Raw genomic sequence first — 13,455 nt, forward strand, 5'->3', positions numbered from 1 at the left:
TAGTACTTCATAACTTTAAAAATTCACATAAATTTGTTAGAAGAAGATATAGAGCTAGGTGTAGTGTTATCAAGTTTTTTGACCTTCGACTAAAGATGTATGTGGTTTCCGTTGGTTACCCTGTACACATCCCATCGGAAGTCAATTCTTCCCAATCTCGCTGTAGCATTGCAGATGTAACTTGCTCAGTGGCGGCGTAAATTCTTGCTCTAAATTCAGGTAGAGAAGCCGGGGCACAGAAGGTACAAACACGGTATCCTTTATGAACCCCATAAAAAAAAATGAGTGGTGACAGGTCTGGCGAACGGGGCGGCGATTCAATTGGAGCATCACGGCCTATCCATTGACCTGGGAAGCGGTCACTGAGAAAATCTCGTACATCAGCCAGGTAGTGGGGTGGTGCACCATCTTGCATGAAGTAAACATTTCGTTCTTGGTCATCCTCATCAATCTGTGGTATCAAAAATTGTTGTAACATATCCAGGTACACTATCATGTTGATGATTCTCTCACGGAGCACCCCGTTTCTACAAAACAATTATGCCACTCATAAAATGTAGGCCGACTAGGAGGATCTTTAGCGTACTTGGTACGGAAATTACGCTGAACTGTTGTCGTTGACTTCGATTATTCAAAACAAAACAAACAGCTAGCACGCTCAGGTCCAGTGAAGGGTGCCATCTTTAACGCAATTGCCACTACCGCTGCTTAGGGTGCTATTCGGCTCTATCGAATTAAGCGAAACAAAACTTGATGTATTTCTCTTCAAACCGACACTACAATTACCTCTGTAGGTACTATGAATTAATTTATATGAATTTTCAAAGTTGTAAAGTACTTTTTGAAACACCCTGTACAATCAAAACTATAGTACACTCGGCCAGCATCTTCCACGATCCCAGAAACATACCTTAGAGCAGATATTACATTTTGTTCATGCACATACAAAACCTGAGGCGGCTTTCTGAAGGTATATTCAGTTTCAGACGGTAGAGCCGCTCAAATAGTCTCTGAAGAATATGGACATGTTATTATGCAGATGTGTCCATCTACTATTTGGTAAAGGAAATATTATTTTCTGTGATACAGGTGAGGCAGAAAACTGAGATTTCAAGATCGACAACAGGTCTTTTCCCAGAAGTTGATACCCTCTCTGTTTCAACGGGACTATACAGCGCAATATCGAGCAGTACAGTCACAAATTCTGCAGTTCAGTTAACATGGCTGTATAGAAAAATGTGAAACTGGGGACACGAGAAACATCTTGGTCCATTCCGACGCTGTTACGTCACTTCTACAGGCCAGGTTGAGTGAAGTTTAGGCCTTCGCCCACGCGCATGTAGTCTAGTGCTGAGCATTGGTTACATTTATCACGAAAAGCTTAAAATATCCATCTTCGTAAACACATTCATATAGCTTAAATTAATCCAGTCAAAATAGCAAAGAAAGAAAATCTGAAAATCATACAAAGCACTTATAAAATGAAGTTTAAGTACCAAACGATTTCTTGTAGATATCAAAGGTGTAAAAGTGGCTTTTTTCCTAAGTTTATATCCTGCTCCACCGCCTTTGAAGAAATTAAATTCTATTCTTGTTATTATCGTTGATATGCAACATGATTTTCGCTCCTACTCAGAAACTTATTTTTAGAGTTTTAAATTTTTGCGTAAGATAAAGTTATTGGCGTAAAGTAAAAATATTTTAATGAAAATTTTCTAGTCTTAAGAAATATTTCTTAACTTGTTGGAAACACTAGATTTACTCACATGAGTTCCAGGAGATTAACTAAGAAAGTGACCTCCATAATAATCTTGATAACATTGGTACCAAGCACTCTCCGCTACGGGACATTCATACGAAGCACCCCCTCCCACCTAACACTGGTAGGAAGCATCCTCTACCAGCAACATTTCACTGAGCACCATACGCCACGCAACATCGGTGGGACATTTTGTGTATACTAATTCGATGTTGTTAGCTTTTAAATATCAAAGCAATTTACCTGCAGAAATATATTGGGTGTATTACCATTTTTTGAATTGAATTGGTGGTAGACTTAAGGATTAAATGACGAGATAGGAGAGGAGAAAACGGCAAAAAAGCACTTTACAGAATATAGCGTGAGAAGAAGGTATTTTTGAAGACAGAAACGAGGGGGTATACGGTAATATGGGAGACAAAAAAGGAAAAGAAAGAGTCTGAGTGTTAAAAATGCCAGATTACAAGTCCACAGATCTTGGGTTCGGTCCTGGTCAAACCTAAGATTTTTGTCTGCCACTTACCGCTTCTTTCATCTTTGGCTGTGTTTATTGCTGTGAAAAATGCCGTGGTTTGGAATTCACTTTAAACTGTAGGTCGGTCCGTAGGTCGGAGGCAGGCAACGACATACACCATCCAACAGGACCATGCCTCGTAAAACACTGTGATGTCCAAAACAATCTTCAGATTGATGACGATCATTGATGAAATACTTTTTATTGTATATACAGGGTGATTCTTAAGAACGTTTAAAAACCTCTTAAGTGACATAGATAACGCTGACACAAGACGCATGGGGCCGCAGATGTCAGGAAATACCCCAAAAGTGGATGACAAATGTAGAACATGTGACGTTAGCAGATGACGTACCTCTCACACGTGCTTGGCTCCATGTGTCTCATATTAATTTAATTTTCTCCGCGTCATATGCGTCGTTTCGGGGGTTTTTAAACGTTAATGTGAAACACCCCCTTATAATGACAATGGTGCGTGGTTTTTATATGTCTTTTAATTTGCCAAACCATTGTCGAGCACTTGTTCGTCGTCGGTGGTACTATGTTTCACTTTTAAGTGTTCATAGAATCATTTCCTATCTTCTATTTGATTATAAAAGCGGAAAATTTTGCTTTCAAACATCATTGACGTATTTTGTTGTCAGTCTCTTGAGATACTATTAATTGTAAACCTCCGATAAAGTTCTTGCAGCCCGACACATCTTCAGACTCAGCGAATCAGTCGTACCGAAATATGCCATTTCTAGACTCTTGCTCCCGATTTGCAACTGCACATGTTATACAGCAGGAGTTAGCGCAGCAACAAGTGTTATCCGCCGTCAGCAACTGATATACAGAAGATGTGTAGGGCGTACCTCCCGGCGCCACCATATAGGGTAATTCTACACTCATGCTCATAAATTAAGGATAATGCTGATATATGGGGAAACAACGCTCTTGTGGGCGGTCTGCGGATATAAATCACCTCGGGGTATGACCATGTGGTGCATTTGACCTGCGGTCGTCGCACGGTGGCAGAGGTGTGTTGGTTCATGTCAGAGTACGGTGCAGCGAGTAGGTGTGCAGACTTCATCAGACGTGCTAATGGCGACTGTGTTGAAAATGGCCCAAAGAAAACACACTGAAGACGTTATGAGGGGTAGAATACCAGGGTGACTAGAGGCTGGTCAAACACAGCAGGTCGTAGCACAGGCCCTTCGTGTGCCACAAAGTGTGATCTCAAGATTATGGCAACGATTCCAGCAGATAGGAAACGTGTTTAGGCGCTACAGTAAGGGACGTCCACAGTGCACAACACCGCAAGAAGACCGATATCTCACCATCAATGCCCGCAGACGGCCAAGGAGTACTGCAGGTAGCCTTGCTCGGGACCTTACTGCAGCCAGGAGCAGTTGTCTCCAGACACACAGTCTATAGACGACTGAACAGACATGGTTTATTCGCTCGGAGACCTGCAAGGGGCATTCCACTGACCCCTCGTCACAGGAGAGCCCGCAAAGCACGGTGTCAAGAACACAGTACATGGGCATTGGAACAGTAATACAGTAACAGGTATAGTTTGAACAGTGATTGTCGCCGGGTTTTCATCTGGCGTGAACCAGGAACCAGATACCAACCCCTTAATGTCCTTGAAAGGGACCTGTATGGAGGTCGTGGTTTGATGCTGTGGGATGGGATTATGATTGGTGCACGTGCACCCCTGCATGTCTTTGACAGAGAAACTGTAACAGGTCAAGTATATCGGGACGTCATTTTGCACCAGTATGTCCGCCTTTTCAGGGGTGCACTGGGTCACACCTTCCTCCTGATGGATGATAACGCACGGCGCCACCGAGCTGCCATCGTGGAGGAGTACCTTGAAACAGAAGTTATCAGCGAATGGAGTGGCACCACATTCTGCAATTATCCTTAATTTATGAGCATGAGTATAATTAGCGTTTAAAAACCTCCGAAGCGACTTAGTTGACGCTCAGACATGTAATGTAAGATAAGATACATGGGGTCGCAAATGATAGGAAATATCACAAAAGTGCGTGACAAATGTTGAACATGTGACGTCAAAAGATGACGTAACTCGCCGCACTTGCAGCAGTTGAGCATATCGGTCTGCCACACCTGGTCATCCCAACCCAAGACTTGCAGAAAGTATTCTTTTCATTGCCTGAGACAATTGCCTTTTTACATTGAGGTATTAATTTATTTACCGGTCTCGGGGTCTCCGCTGGTTTATCGAAAAATACAGCACAACAAAAAGCTACCGTGTTGTGTCACAAGTAAATGAGTATTAGCGTCCGGACTGCTTCATTACCACTAACTGAACTGCGTTTTCTTTACTACATAATGTCTGTGAACAAGAAAAGAAGGGAGAAAGTAAAGGAACACAAGATAAGAACAGCTTTTACTTGGTACAGTAAGGACAATTATGTAACATCTACATTTACAACAGATCACATTTACAGCAGATGTTCGAAATTTGCACCTTCTGCTTGAATGGAATTATTGAGTAGCTCAATCACCCCTTCGCACATGCGCTTGAGAATACCCTCCGTATTTTGGTTGTGATGTCACATATTCAAGATTTGTCATCCAGTTTTGGGGTATTTCGCGACATTTGCTGCCCCGTATGTCTTATATTAAATCATCAACAGCCGTGTGTGCGTGTTTTGACAGACCGACCTACGAACTAACTTTGTCGGGATGTCACGCAAGTCGGACCACACGACAGCCGAAGCCTCCCACCACTTCACCTAACAAATTATGCCGTGTGTAGTGCTGTCGTGCCAACCACCCGAATAAACTTCATCTTTTGTCACTGTGCGCGGTATTCAATGCTGCTACAGAGTGCGAACCAGACGAAACTGTGACAGAGTTTCTGAAGAAATTTAATGACTGGAGACGTTTGTGGCAAACGTCATGCGAAAACTGTAGCAATATAGATACAAGAAATGAAGCAATTTTTTTCTCTTTTAATGAATTCATAATGGTTTCGTGTGGCATATAGCGAGAATAAATGTCAGTCCACCTTTTGCATTTCTGTTTTAGGTTTTATTGCCGATGCTTGTCGGAAACAAAATCTAAAACCCGACATATCGACATTTGATGGACGTTAATTCAATAAACACCCTTGCTTCATTCGTGTGTTACAGCAGGCAAAGTCTGTATCCAATCCCAGTGCTACGAAGAGCAAAATGCGCTAATTTTCCATTTCTAACTGTTGCCAAATGCCACAAGACGATGTGTGCTAGCACCATGTTTACTTTTTCTTGTTCGAATGTGAAATGAATTTCTCTAACTTAAGGGTTATCCTTTAGGCTACGTATATAAATAAATTAATAACGTTTACGTGAACATCTTTTGTTTTATCTATATTCCTTTCCCACGATGTGTTTCTTCAGTCAATGAAAAACCACACTGCAGGTTTCAGGAATCATTTTAGTAGATAATTGTGGGAATGCAACATCACTGAATCCTCTTATCTTCTGCTATTAAACAGAAATCGTAATGTAGCTAGCAACCTCTCCTTGCAGCTTACAGCCTCTCTCACGACTGTACTGTTTATCGTTAAGAATGGTTTGATGATGTTCAGCAGCGCCGAAATGCATGTTTCATCCATTGTTAGATAATTACGAAATTCATTGGCTTCCAGCTCCTTAACCCTTCAAGACCTGAATTTTTTCTGGAGGAAGGAAAATTTTTCTTTATTTAGCTATGCTCTTAGGTGACTTTTTAATGATTTTCATGCAAGATTAAACAAAAATACATACCCGTTTTCAAAACATACTTTGTGCATTTGGCTTAATTTTATGGAGTGAAATAACTAATTAAGAAATATTCTCTATTGTGACCCGCCAGGTTAGCCGAGATCGCTAATGCGCTGCTTCCTCGATTCAGGTAGGCGCGCCGGCCCCGAATCGAATCCGCTTAGCACATTAACGATGAGGGCTGGTGTGCCGGCCAGCCTTGGTTTAGTTTTTAGGAGGTTTTCCACATCCCACTGGGTAAATACTGAGCTGGTCCCCATGTCCCCCCTCAGTTACACGACTCTCAGACATTTCAAAACGTTCACACTATTTGATGGCTTACACTAGATGCAGACAGCTGGGGATACACTACCTCCGTCCCAGGGGGTACAGGGTGGCGACAGGAAGGGCATCCGACCACCCTCTGACACGAACATTGCCACATACATAGTAACATGGCCGACCCCGCGTTGAAGTGGGACAAGGGCCCAAGAAAATGATGATGAAATATTGTCTATTGTGATAAATAATAAATCGATCATTCAATAGTTATCCTGCAAAATAATAATAACAATATTAAATTATACAGTGGAATATAGTGAACCAACCGCATTCATGTTCTCTGGTGGTTATGAGTTGCTGTGCATTGCTATATTGACTTGCTGATATTTTCATAGTGATGCTCAACAGTTGGCAGCACTTGCACATGATGAAAAGGTTAAACATTCACAAATGTGTACCTGAGGTTTCTATGGGGAAAAATACTTCTGTTGAAATTATGTCACAGTAAAAGTTAAGATACACAATTGTAGCCAGAGGCACTGAAAGGGTTAACAATATAACATAGATAAATTTCATTCAATGCATTAGCCACTTACGTGCCCACAGCTTTCTCTCAGCCTGTTTTTTGTTTGACCTGGTTACCTCTAATATAGCCAGGGGAAACCCCCCGTTTTTGTTTCTGTGTAAAACCAAGCAGGATTTCATAAAATATAAACAATGAATTTAAGATTAACAAGTCACAACAATAGGGGCTGCGGCACTGTAATCGCTGAGTGCAGCGGTCGGGACGTGTGTAGGCTGGCATGAAATTGGTCGGGAGGTCTATCGGACGAAGGGTTGGTATGTGCGTAGGGGTCTTCAATAAGAATCACGCTCCACATCAGCAGGTGGCGCCTTACCTGGCGGGAATCGCGGAGGGCGCCTCAGCTGCCCCCACAGCCACACGACCAGGGCGACTGAGGCGAGCAGCAGGGGCAGCACCAGAGAAAGCATGTCGTCTCTTCCCATCGCCCGACGAGCACTGGACTGACGCCGCGTACAGCGACCGACAGCCAGTAAGCCCAGAGCCGCCGTGGTGGGCGGGGCAGGGAGGCGAGTGGAGCTCAGCTCACCCAATCCCGCTGCTGCACGGCTCGCCGACACTGCTGACGCACTCTTCGACGCTAGCGAGGACAGATGGCTCTTTCCCTCGTGTTATCCATATCTGTCAGCTCCAAAACAACGCCTAGTTTGCATGTCACTCTGACCACTTCCAATACAGGTGGAAAACTTCCATTTACGCACTTTCTGCCTTACAGTTTCTACTTCCATTTCTACATCTACGTTTATACACCGCAAGTACAAGACGCGAGCGTGTTTCAGTCGAATCTGCTTACTGTTATCAAACCTTACTCTACCCCTATAACCCTCCACCCCCCCACCCCTCCCTTCCCATTTCCTTCTACTGCCAAACTGAGGATTCCTTAATGCCTCAGAATGTCTCCTATTAACCATTCCTTCTTTTAGTCATACATGTACATCTACATTAAGGGTTGGACGTTTTGGTCTGTTCTGTCACCCTCAAAATTGTTCGTGACATCTCTTTATTGGTCTTCCTAAAGATCTTATGCTTCTTATTTTGTATTGTTTTATTGTTTTAGTGATACTTCCATCTGGAATACTGTCTATATATTCTTCCCATCTTAACTGATATTCTTTAATTATGTTAATTATGTTTTTCATGTTCAGATTCAGCTCGGATGTCATAATTTCTCTTTTTATTCGTCAAGGTATACCCAGCCACGTGTCTAAGGTAATTCATTTCATATCCTTCTGTTCTCTTTTCATCTCTCTTCAAAGAGTCCAGTTATCGCATCAATTGAGCAGTGTTGGTAGCCAGAACCTTACTGAACTTCAGTAGAGTATCTATGTGAACTTTCTTTCCCAATATTCTGTGAAAAATTCCATACAAATAGTTAAACAGGTCTAACTTTTTTGTATTTCATTGTTCGCACTGTATGTAATACAGCGTCCTAAATATTGAAATTTATTAATTATCTCTATGAGCTACTTATCAATTTCAATCTTAACTCGGATGGGAAGATGTCCTAAAAATTCCACTGATTTTATCTTTCTGATGGAGACTTTCAGATTGTATTCTCTGGCTATTTTAATTAGATCAAATGCACCTTCTTGTAAGTCATTTTCATTTTGCCTATTATTTTCTTGGCCATCAGCAAAAAATAGAGTACTAATTGAGTGGGTGCGAATGGACACTTTTGTCTGCCTCCTTGTTTTATTTCAGTCATATTATGTCTGCTGCTTGCCATTTTCATTTGTATTTTGTTTTTCATATGCAGCTCATATGATATGCAATCTCTCTGTTTCTTAAAATTTCCCGCAATTTGTTTCAATTTACTTTATCAAACGCCTTTTCGTAGTCAATGAAGGCAAGAAACGTTGGTTAATTGAAATCACATGTTCTTCTGTTAGTTATGTTGGGGTGAAGATTCAGCCCAAACATGCTCTGCATTTTCGAAAACCACGTTGGGCATCATGTAGCACAGTCAGCGGTTGGCTATTTTGCTTTCGGAAAATTCTAGCATATAATTTATAACTTAAATTCAGAAGTCTAATACCTCTGCATTTCTGACATTCATGTCTGTTTCCTTTCTTATCAATTGGGCATATCTGGGCTATATATAACACCCCTCAGGTATATAACCACTTCGCCAGAAAATATTCATAAAATCGTATGTTCTTATTTCTGCAATATTTTGTGCGCATTTTATCAGTTCTGTATTGATTTTTTTCACATCCTGGAGTCTCCCTCTTCTTGCTAGGCGTTACTGCATCCTGTAGCTCCTCCAGAGTTATTAACTCTACATTCTTATGTGGTTCAGAATCAGACAGAATCACCTGTATATCTAGCACATCTGTCCACACTGATTTATAACATTGTAACAAATTAGGTTCAGATGCTGCGTTTGTTTGTAGATTGCCCTTATCCCCTTTGTTTAAATGTTTCATTATTGTGTATGCTTTGTTTTGTTCTCCTCCGACTTCATTTATCCCAGTTAATGTTTCTAACTTTTGTGACTTTCCTTTTGACTTCAGCTGATTTAGTTTTATAATCTAGACTCAGATCTTGATCGTATAGGGAATTAAACATTTTTAAATAGGCATGTTTCCTATTTTCAATTACACTATGTATTTCCTCATCCCAATATAGCAGGCCCTTTTGAAAAAAATTTCCCTTCTTGTGCCAAGTGCTTCTCTTTCTGCTTTTATTACTGCTTCCTTTACATTGTTTTATTCCTGGTTAATTTTATCGGCTTTTATATTTAAACTTACATATTCGTCAAGCCTTTTTAATATGGTAACTGGGTAATCTCTTCTTGAAGTAGTTGTACTTCAAATGTAGCATTAGCTTTATTTTGTTTCTGTTTGGAAGATATCTTAGTCATATTGTGCCACAAATCTCTTTTTTCCCATTTCGATTGAGGTAGCTCCTCATTACTAACATAATCTACCTACCTAATCTTCGCCTTTCTTCTGTATCACCACATTTCAAAAGTTTCTATTCCTTTCTAGTCTGAACTGTTCATCTTCCATTTTCCACCTCCATACAGCCTAGAAAAATATCTTCAAAAATGACTTTCAGACACTTCAATTTATATTAGATGTAACAAATTTTGTTCCAACTGCCAGTATGTATTTTACATTCTCTCTATTTCGGTCATCACTAGTTATTTTGCTACCTAACTAGTAAAACTCATACATCTATTGCTTCTAGCATCAAGTCTCCTAATCTAATTTACTCAGCATCGCCTCATTTAATTCGACCATATGCCATTCCACTTTTTTTATCTTTTGTTGATTTTATCTCATAACCTATTTCCAAAATTTTGTCTAACTGATCTTCCATAGCCTTTGTCATCTGTGGCAAAATGGCAATGACAATGGCAAACGTCACTTTAATTTCTTCGATGTGAACTATAAATTTCTCTCTAAATTTCTTCCTGGTTTCCTTTACTGTTCGCTCAATGTACAGATTGTGTAACGTCGTAGGCAGGTCACAACCCTGCCGATATTACAGCCTATCTCTCACGTTCATTGACTCTTATAACTGACGTCGGCTTTTTGTACTGATTGTGAATAACCTTTCGCCTTCTGCATTTTACACCAGCTACCTTCAGGATATCAAAGAGTATATACCACTGAACATTTTGAAAAGTTATCCCTCAATCCACAAACACTATGAACTTATGTTTGCTTTTCAAACATAAGCATCGAAAAACAAGTTTCCGTTAGTGCACGGCATAATTTAGTTTTGTTTACATTAAATAATCTCTCATTTCATACTAAACAAACTTTGATGAATCTCGAAACATTTAATCAAGTGAATGAATAAGCCGGCTTTAGGAGTAGATATATTAGATGGACACCTTGCAAGTCATGAACGAAATCATACCGCACCCCAGCAATAACTATGACACAACTAAAAAATGCAATACTTCAGAAAAACCTACTTAAACAACTCCATAAGGCTTATGTTGAATTACTATAAGCTTCCTTCAAATTTCAAATAAGTATTTTTGCCAGTACATTGTTTTATTTGTTGCAACAGTAATATGGACATGTAGTTCTGTTCTCGTCGAATGTCAGGTGATATCAAGAAATTTTTTTTTAATTTCTTTAAGTTGTATCACTTTTCTTGTTTTCTAAAAACTCTTTTGTTTTTTTTATGACCGCCCACGTAACACATTTGCCCCTTTTACGGCAGTATACGTAATATACTACAATATTCGAACTTCCATCAGGCCAAATTAATTAGTACTTAAGTTAGAATAAAAAATGAAAACAAGTTAAAATATTTTAATAGGAAAATATAAAATTATAATTTATAAAAATTAATACGGTTTAATAAGGGACATCGATTAGGTACAATTTAAGGAACATAATTTACGAAAACATAGAATCATAAATGGGCTTATATATTATAAGAACACTTTTCGTCGAGAAAAGGGATTCTATGTCTTTTTTTGTTTTTGTAATTTTTTTTTTGTAAGTTGCAACGCACGAAATTTAGTAATATTTACAACAACTGTAGTAGTCAAAACAGTGTCTGTTTCTTCGGACATGCATACATGTCTGAAGGACATTGTAATGTAAGGTACAGACAGTGTGTAAATACGGACCTTGTGATAATCACTCACTTTAAAAATTTCGTTCATCTTACCTTATGAATGAAAAGTGTAACAACTCAGAATGTGCCGCTCTTCTTGGATGACCCAGGTACACCTACCAGTAACAGTGCTGAAGCGACACTGTTCTTGCCGTGGCGAATTACGGAATATATGGCATGTAACGGATTAATAAATGTTAGTTAATACCCTAAGTTCAACAAAGCTTTTGTCTCAGTTAGAAAAAACCTGTACTAACAGCCTTTGAGAAGAAGGCGTTAATTTACTCTACATCGGAGCAGACGGAACATCGCAATTAATAACGAAAACTAAAGAAAAAAAAGTATGTGATAATACAGGCAAAAAAGGAGGACAAGTAAACATGCGACTGTATACGAACCGACTGCGAGATACAGGGTGACGATTATTGAACTGTATCGAAAAAACGTAAATTAATTAAAAACTACGGCGTGCACACACTTTATTCAACATGTAAACGTCAGTACAGATGCTCGGAATTAGGTTATGACATGTTCGATGTGCCTACCATCATTGGCGATGATGTGGCGCAGACGAAAAGCGGATTTCTGCATGGCCCGCTGAATTGCAGAACCATCGATGCTGCCGATGACCTCGTGAGTGGCTGTTTTCAGCTCAGCAATGGTTTTGGGGCTATTGCTGTATGCCTTGTCTTTAATATAGCCCCATAAAAAGGAGTCGCATGTGTTGAGATCCAGAAAATACGGCAGCCAATCGAGGCTCATGCCAGTTTGCTCTGGGTATCCCAGAGCGGGAATGCGGTCCCCAAAGTGCTCCTCCAGAACATCAAACACTCTCCAGCTTCTATGGGGTCGAGCTCCGTCTTTCATGAACCTCATCTTGCCGAAATCAGGGTCACTTTGGAAAATGGGAATGAAACCATCCTCCAAAACCTTCACGAACCGTTCGGTAGTCACCGTGCCATCAAGGAATATCACACCGATTATTCCGTGACTGGACATTGCTCACCACACAGGCATGCGCTGAGGCTGAAGAGACTTCTCGATCGCGAAATACGGATTCTGAGTCCCCCAAATGTGCCAATTTTGCTTACTGACGAACCCATCCAAATGAAAGTGGGCTTTGTTGCTAAACCATGCGCATACTAATTCCCATCCTGTCCTGCGGCCAACAGTGCAGTGTGATAGTTCTAACGCAAACCGTTCAGAAGTTATGACGATTTTAATTCATGTAGTCCATTAATTGTCACCCTGTATATGCAAATATGTGTTACGAGCCGCCACCGTTTTTGGTATGAAATATTGCCCTAGTTAGTAGAAATGACCGGTCACGAAAACTGACAACGGCCGGGAGAGCGGTATGCTGACCTCATTTCCCTCCATATCCATATCCAGTACACGTGTCGGCTCACTACGACGCGGCGGTCGGTGTATACCGTTGGGTTTTCCGAGGTCTCTTCGGGTGGAGTTTAGTTTAGTCGAAATGTATTTGAAACGTAAACTTTGCGATTAAGTCCCCGTCTGATTGGGCTCAAGTTTCACCCATGTCCTGCCTTAACAAGAAAAGCAATACTGTAAGTAGGCTGTTTAGGTTTTTATGTTGCCAACACCACGTAGCGCTCAGTATTAAAACCGCTGACTGCGCTGTGTGCAGTCTATGGCTGGTAGGACACGTTGTTGGAAGTTATTCGCCAGTGTAGTGTTGGGCAGTTGGATGTGAACAGCCCGTAGCGTTGGGCAGTTGTAGGTGAGCCGCCAGGAGTGATGGATGTGGGGAGAGAAATCACAGAGTTTTGAGATGTTAATATGAGCGGATGATCTGGACCTTTATGCGAGTTGCATTTTAGTAGTACTTCCCAGTCACCTCTGCAATTAGCTACGAATTAATTCAAACACGACAGAATTATCTTGTCAATGTCGATAAGACTCCTCAATTCGCGGCTCCGAAATTCTAACGTGGACTAGTCATTGTATGTCAACTGAGTAACAAATCCAT

The 13,455-nt window shown here is 40.6% G+C and overlaps 1 protein-coding gene across 1 annotated transcript in view; it reads right to left on the reverse strand.

Moving 5' to 3' along the window:
- The window catches only part of LOC124796252 (methyl farnesoate epoxidase-like), a 312,563-nt gene extending 305,260 nt beyond the window's left edge, over window positions 1-7,303 (reverse strand). Inside the window, exon 1 of the mRNA XM_047260354.1 lies at window positions 7,195-7,303. Coding sequence (XP_047116310.1) covers window positions 7,195-7,303 — 109 coding nt within the window. The remainder of the gene's footprint in view (window positions 1-7,194) is intronic.
- Window positions 7,304-13,455: the final 6,152 nt, after the last annotated feature.

Source organism: Schistocerca piceifrons, chromosome 4 (assembly GCF_021461385.2).
Source record: "Schistocerca piceifrons isolate TAMUIC-IGC-003096 chromosome 4, iqSchPice1.1, whole genome shotgun sequence".
Taxonomy (NCBI): Eukaryota; Metazoa; Arthropoda; class Insecta; order Orthoptera; family Acrididae; genus Schistocerca; species Schistocerca piceifrons.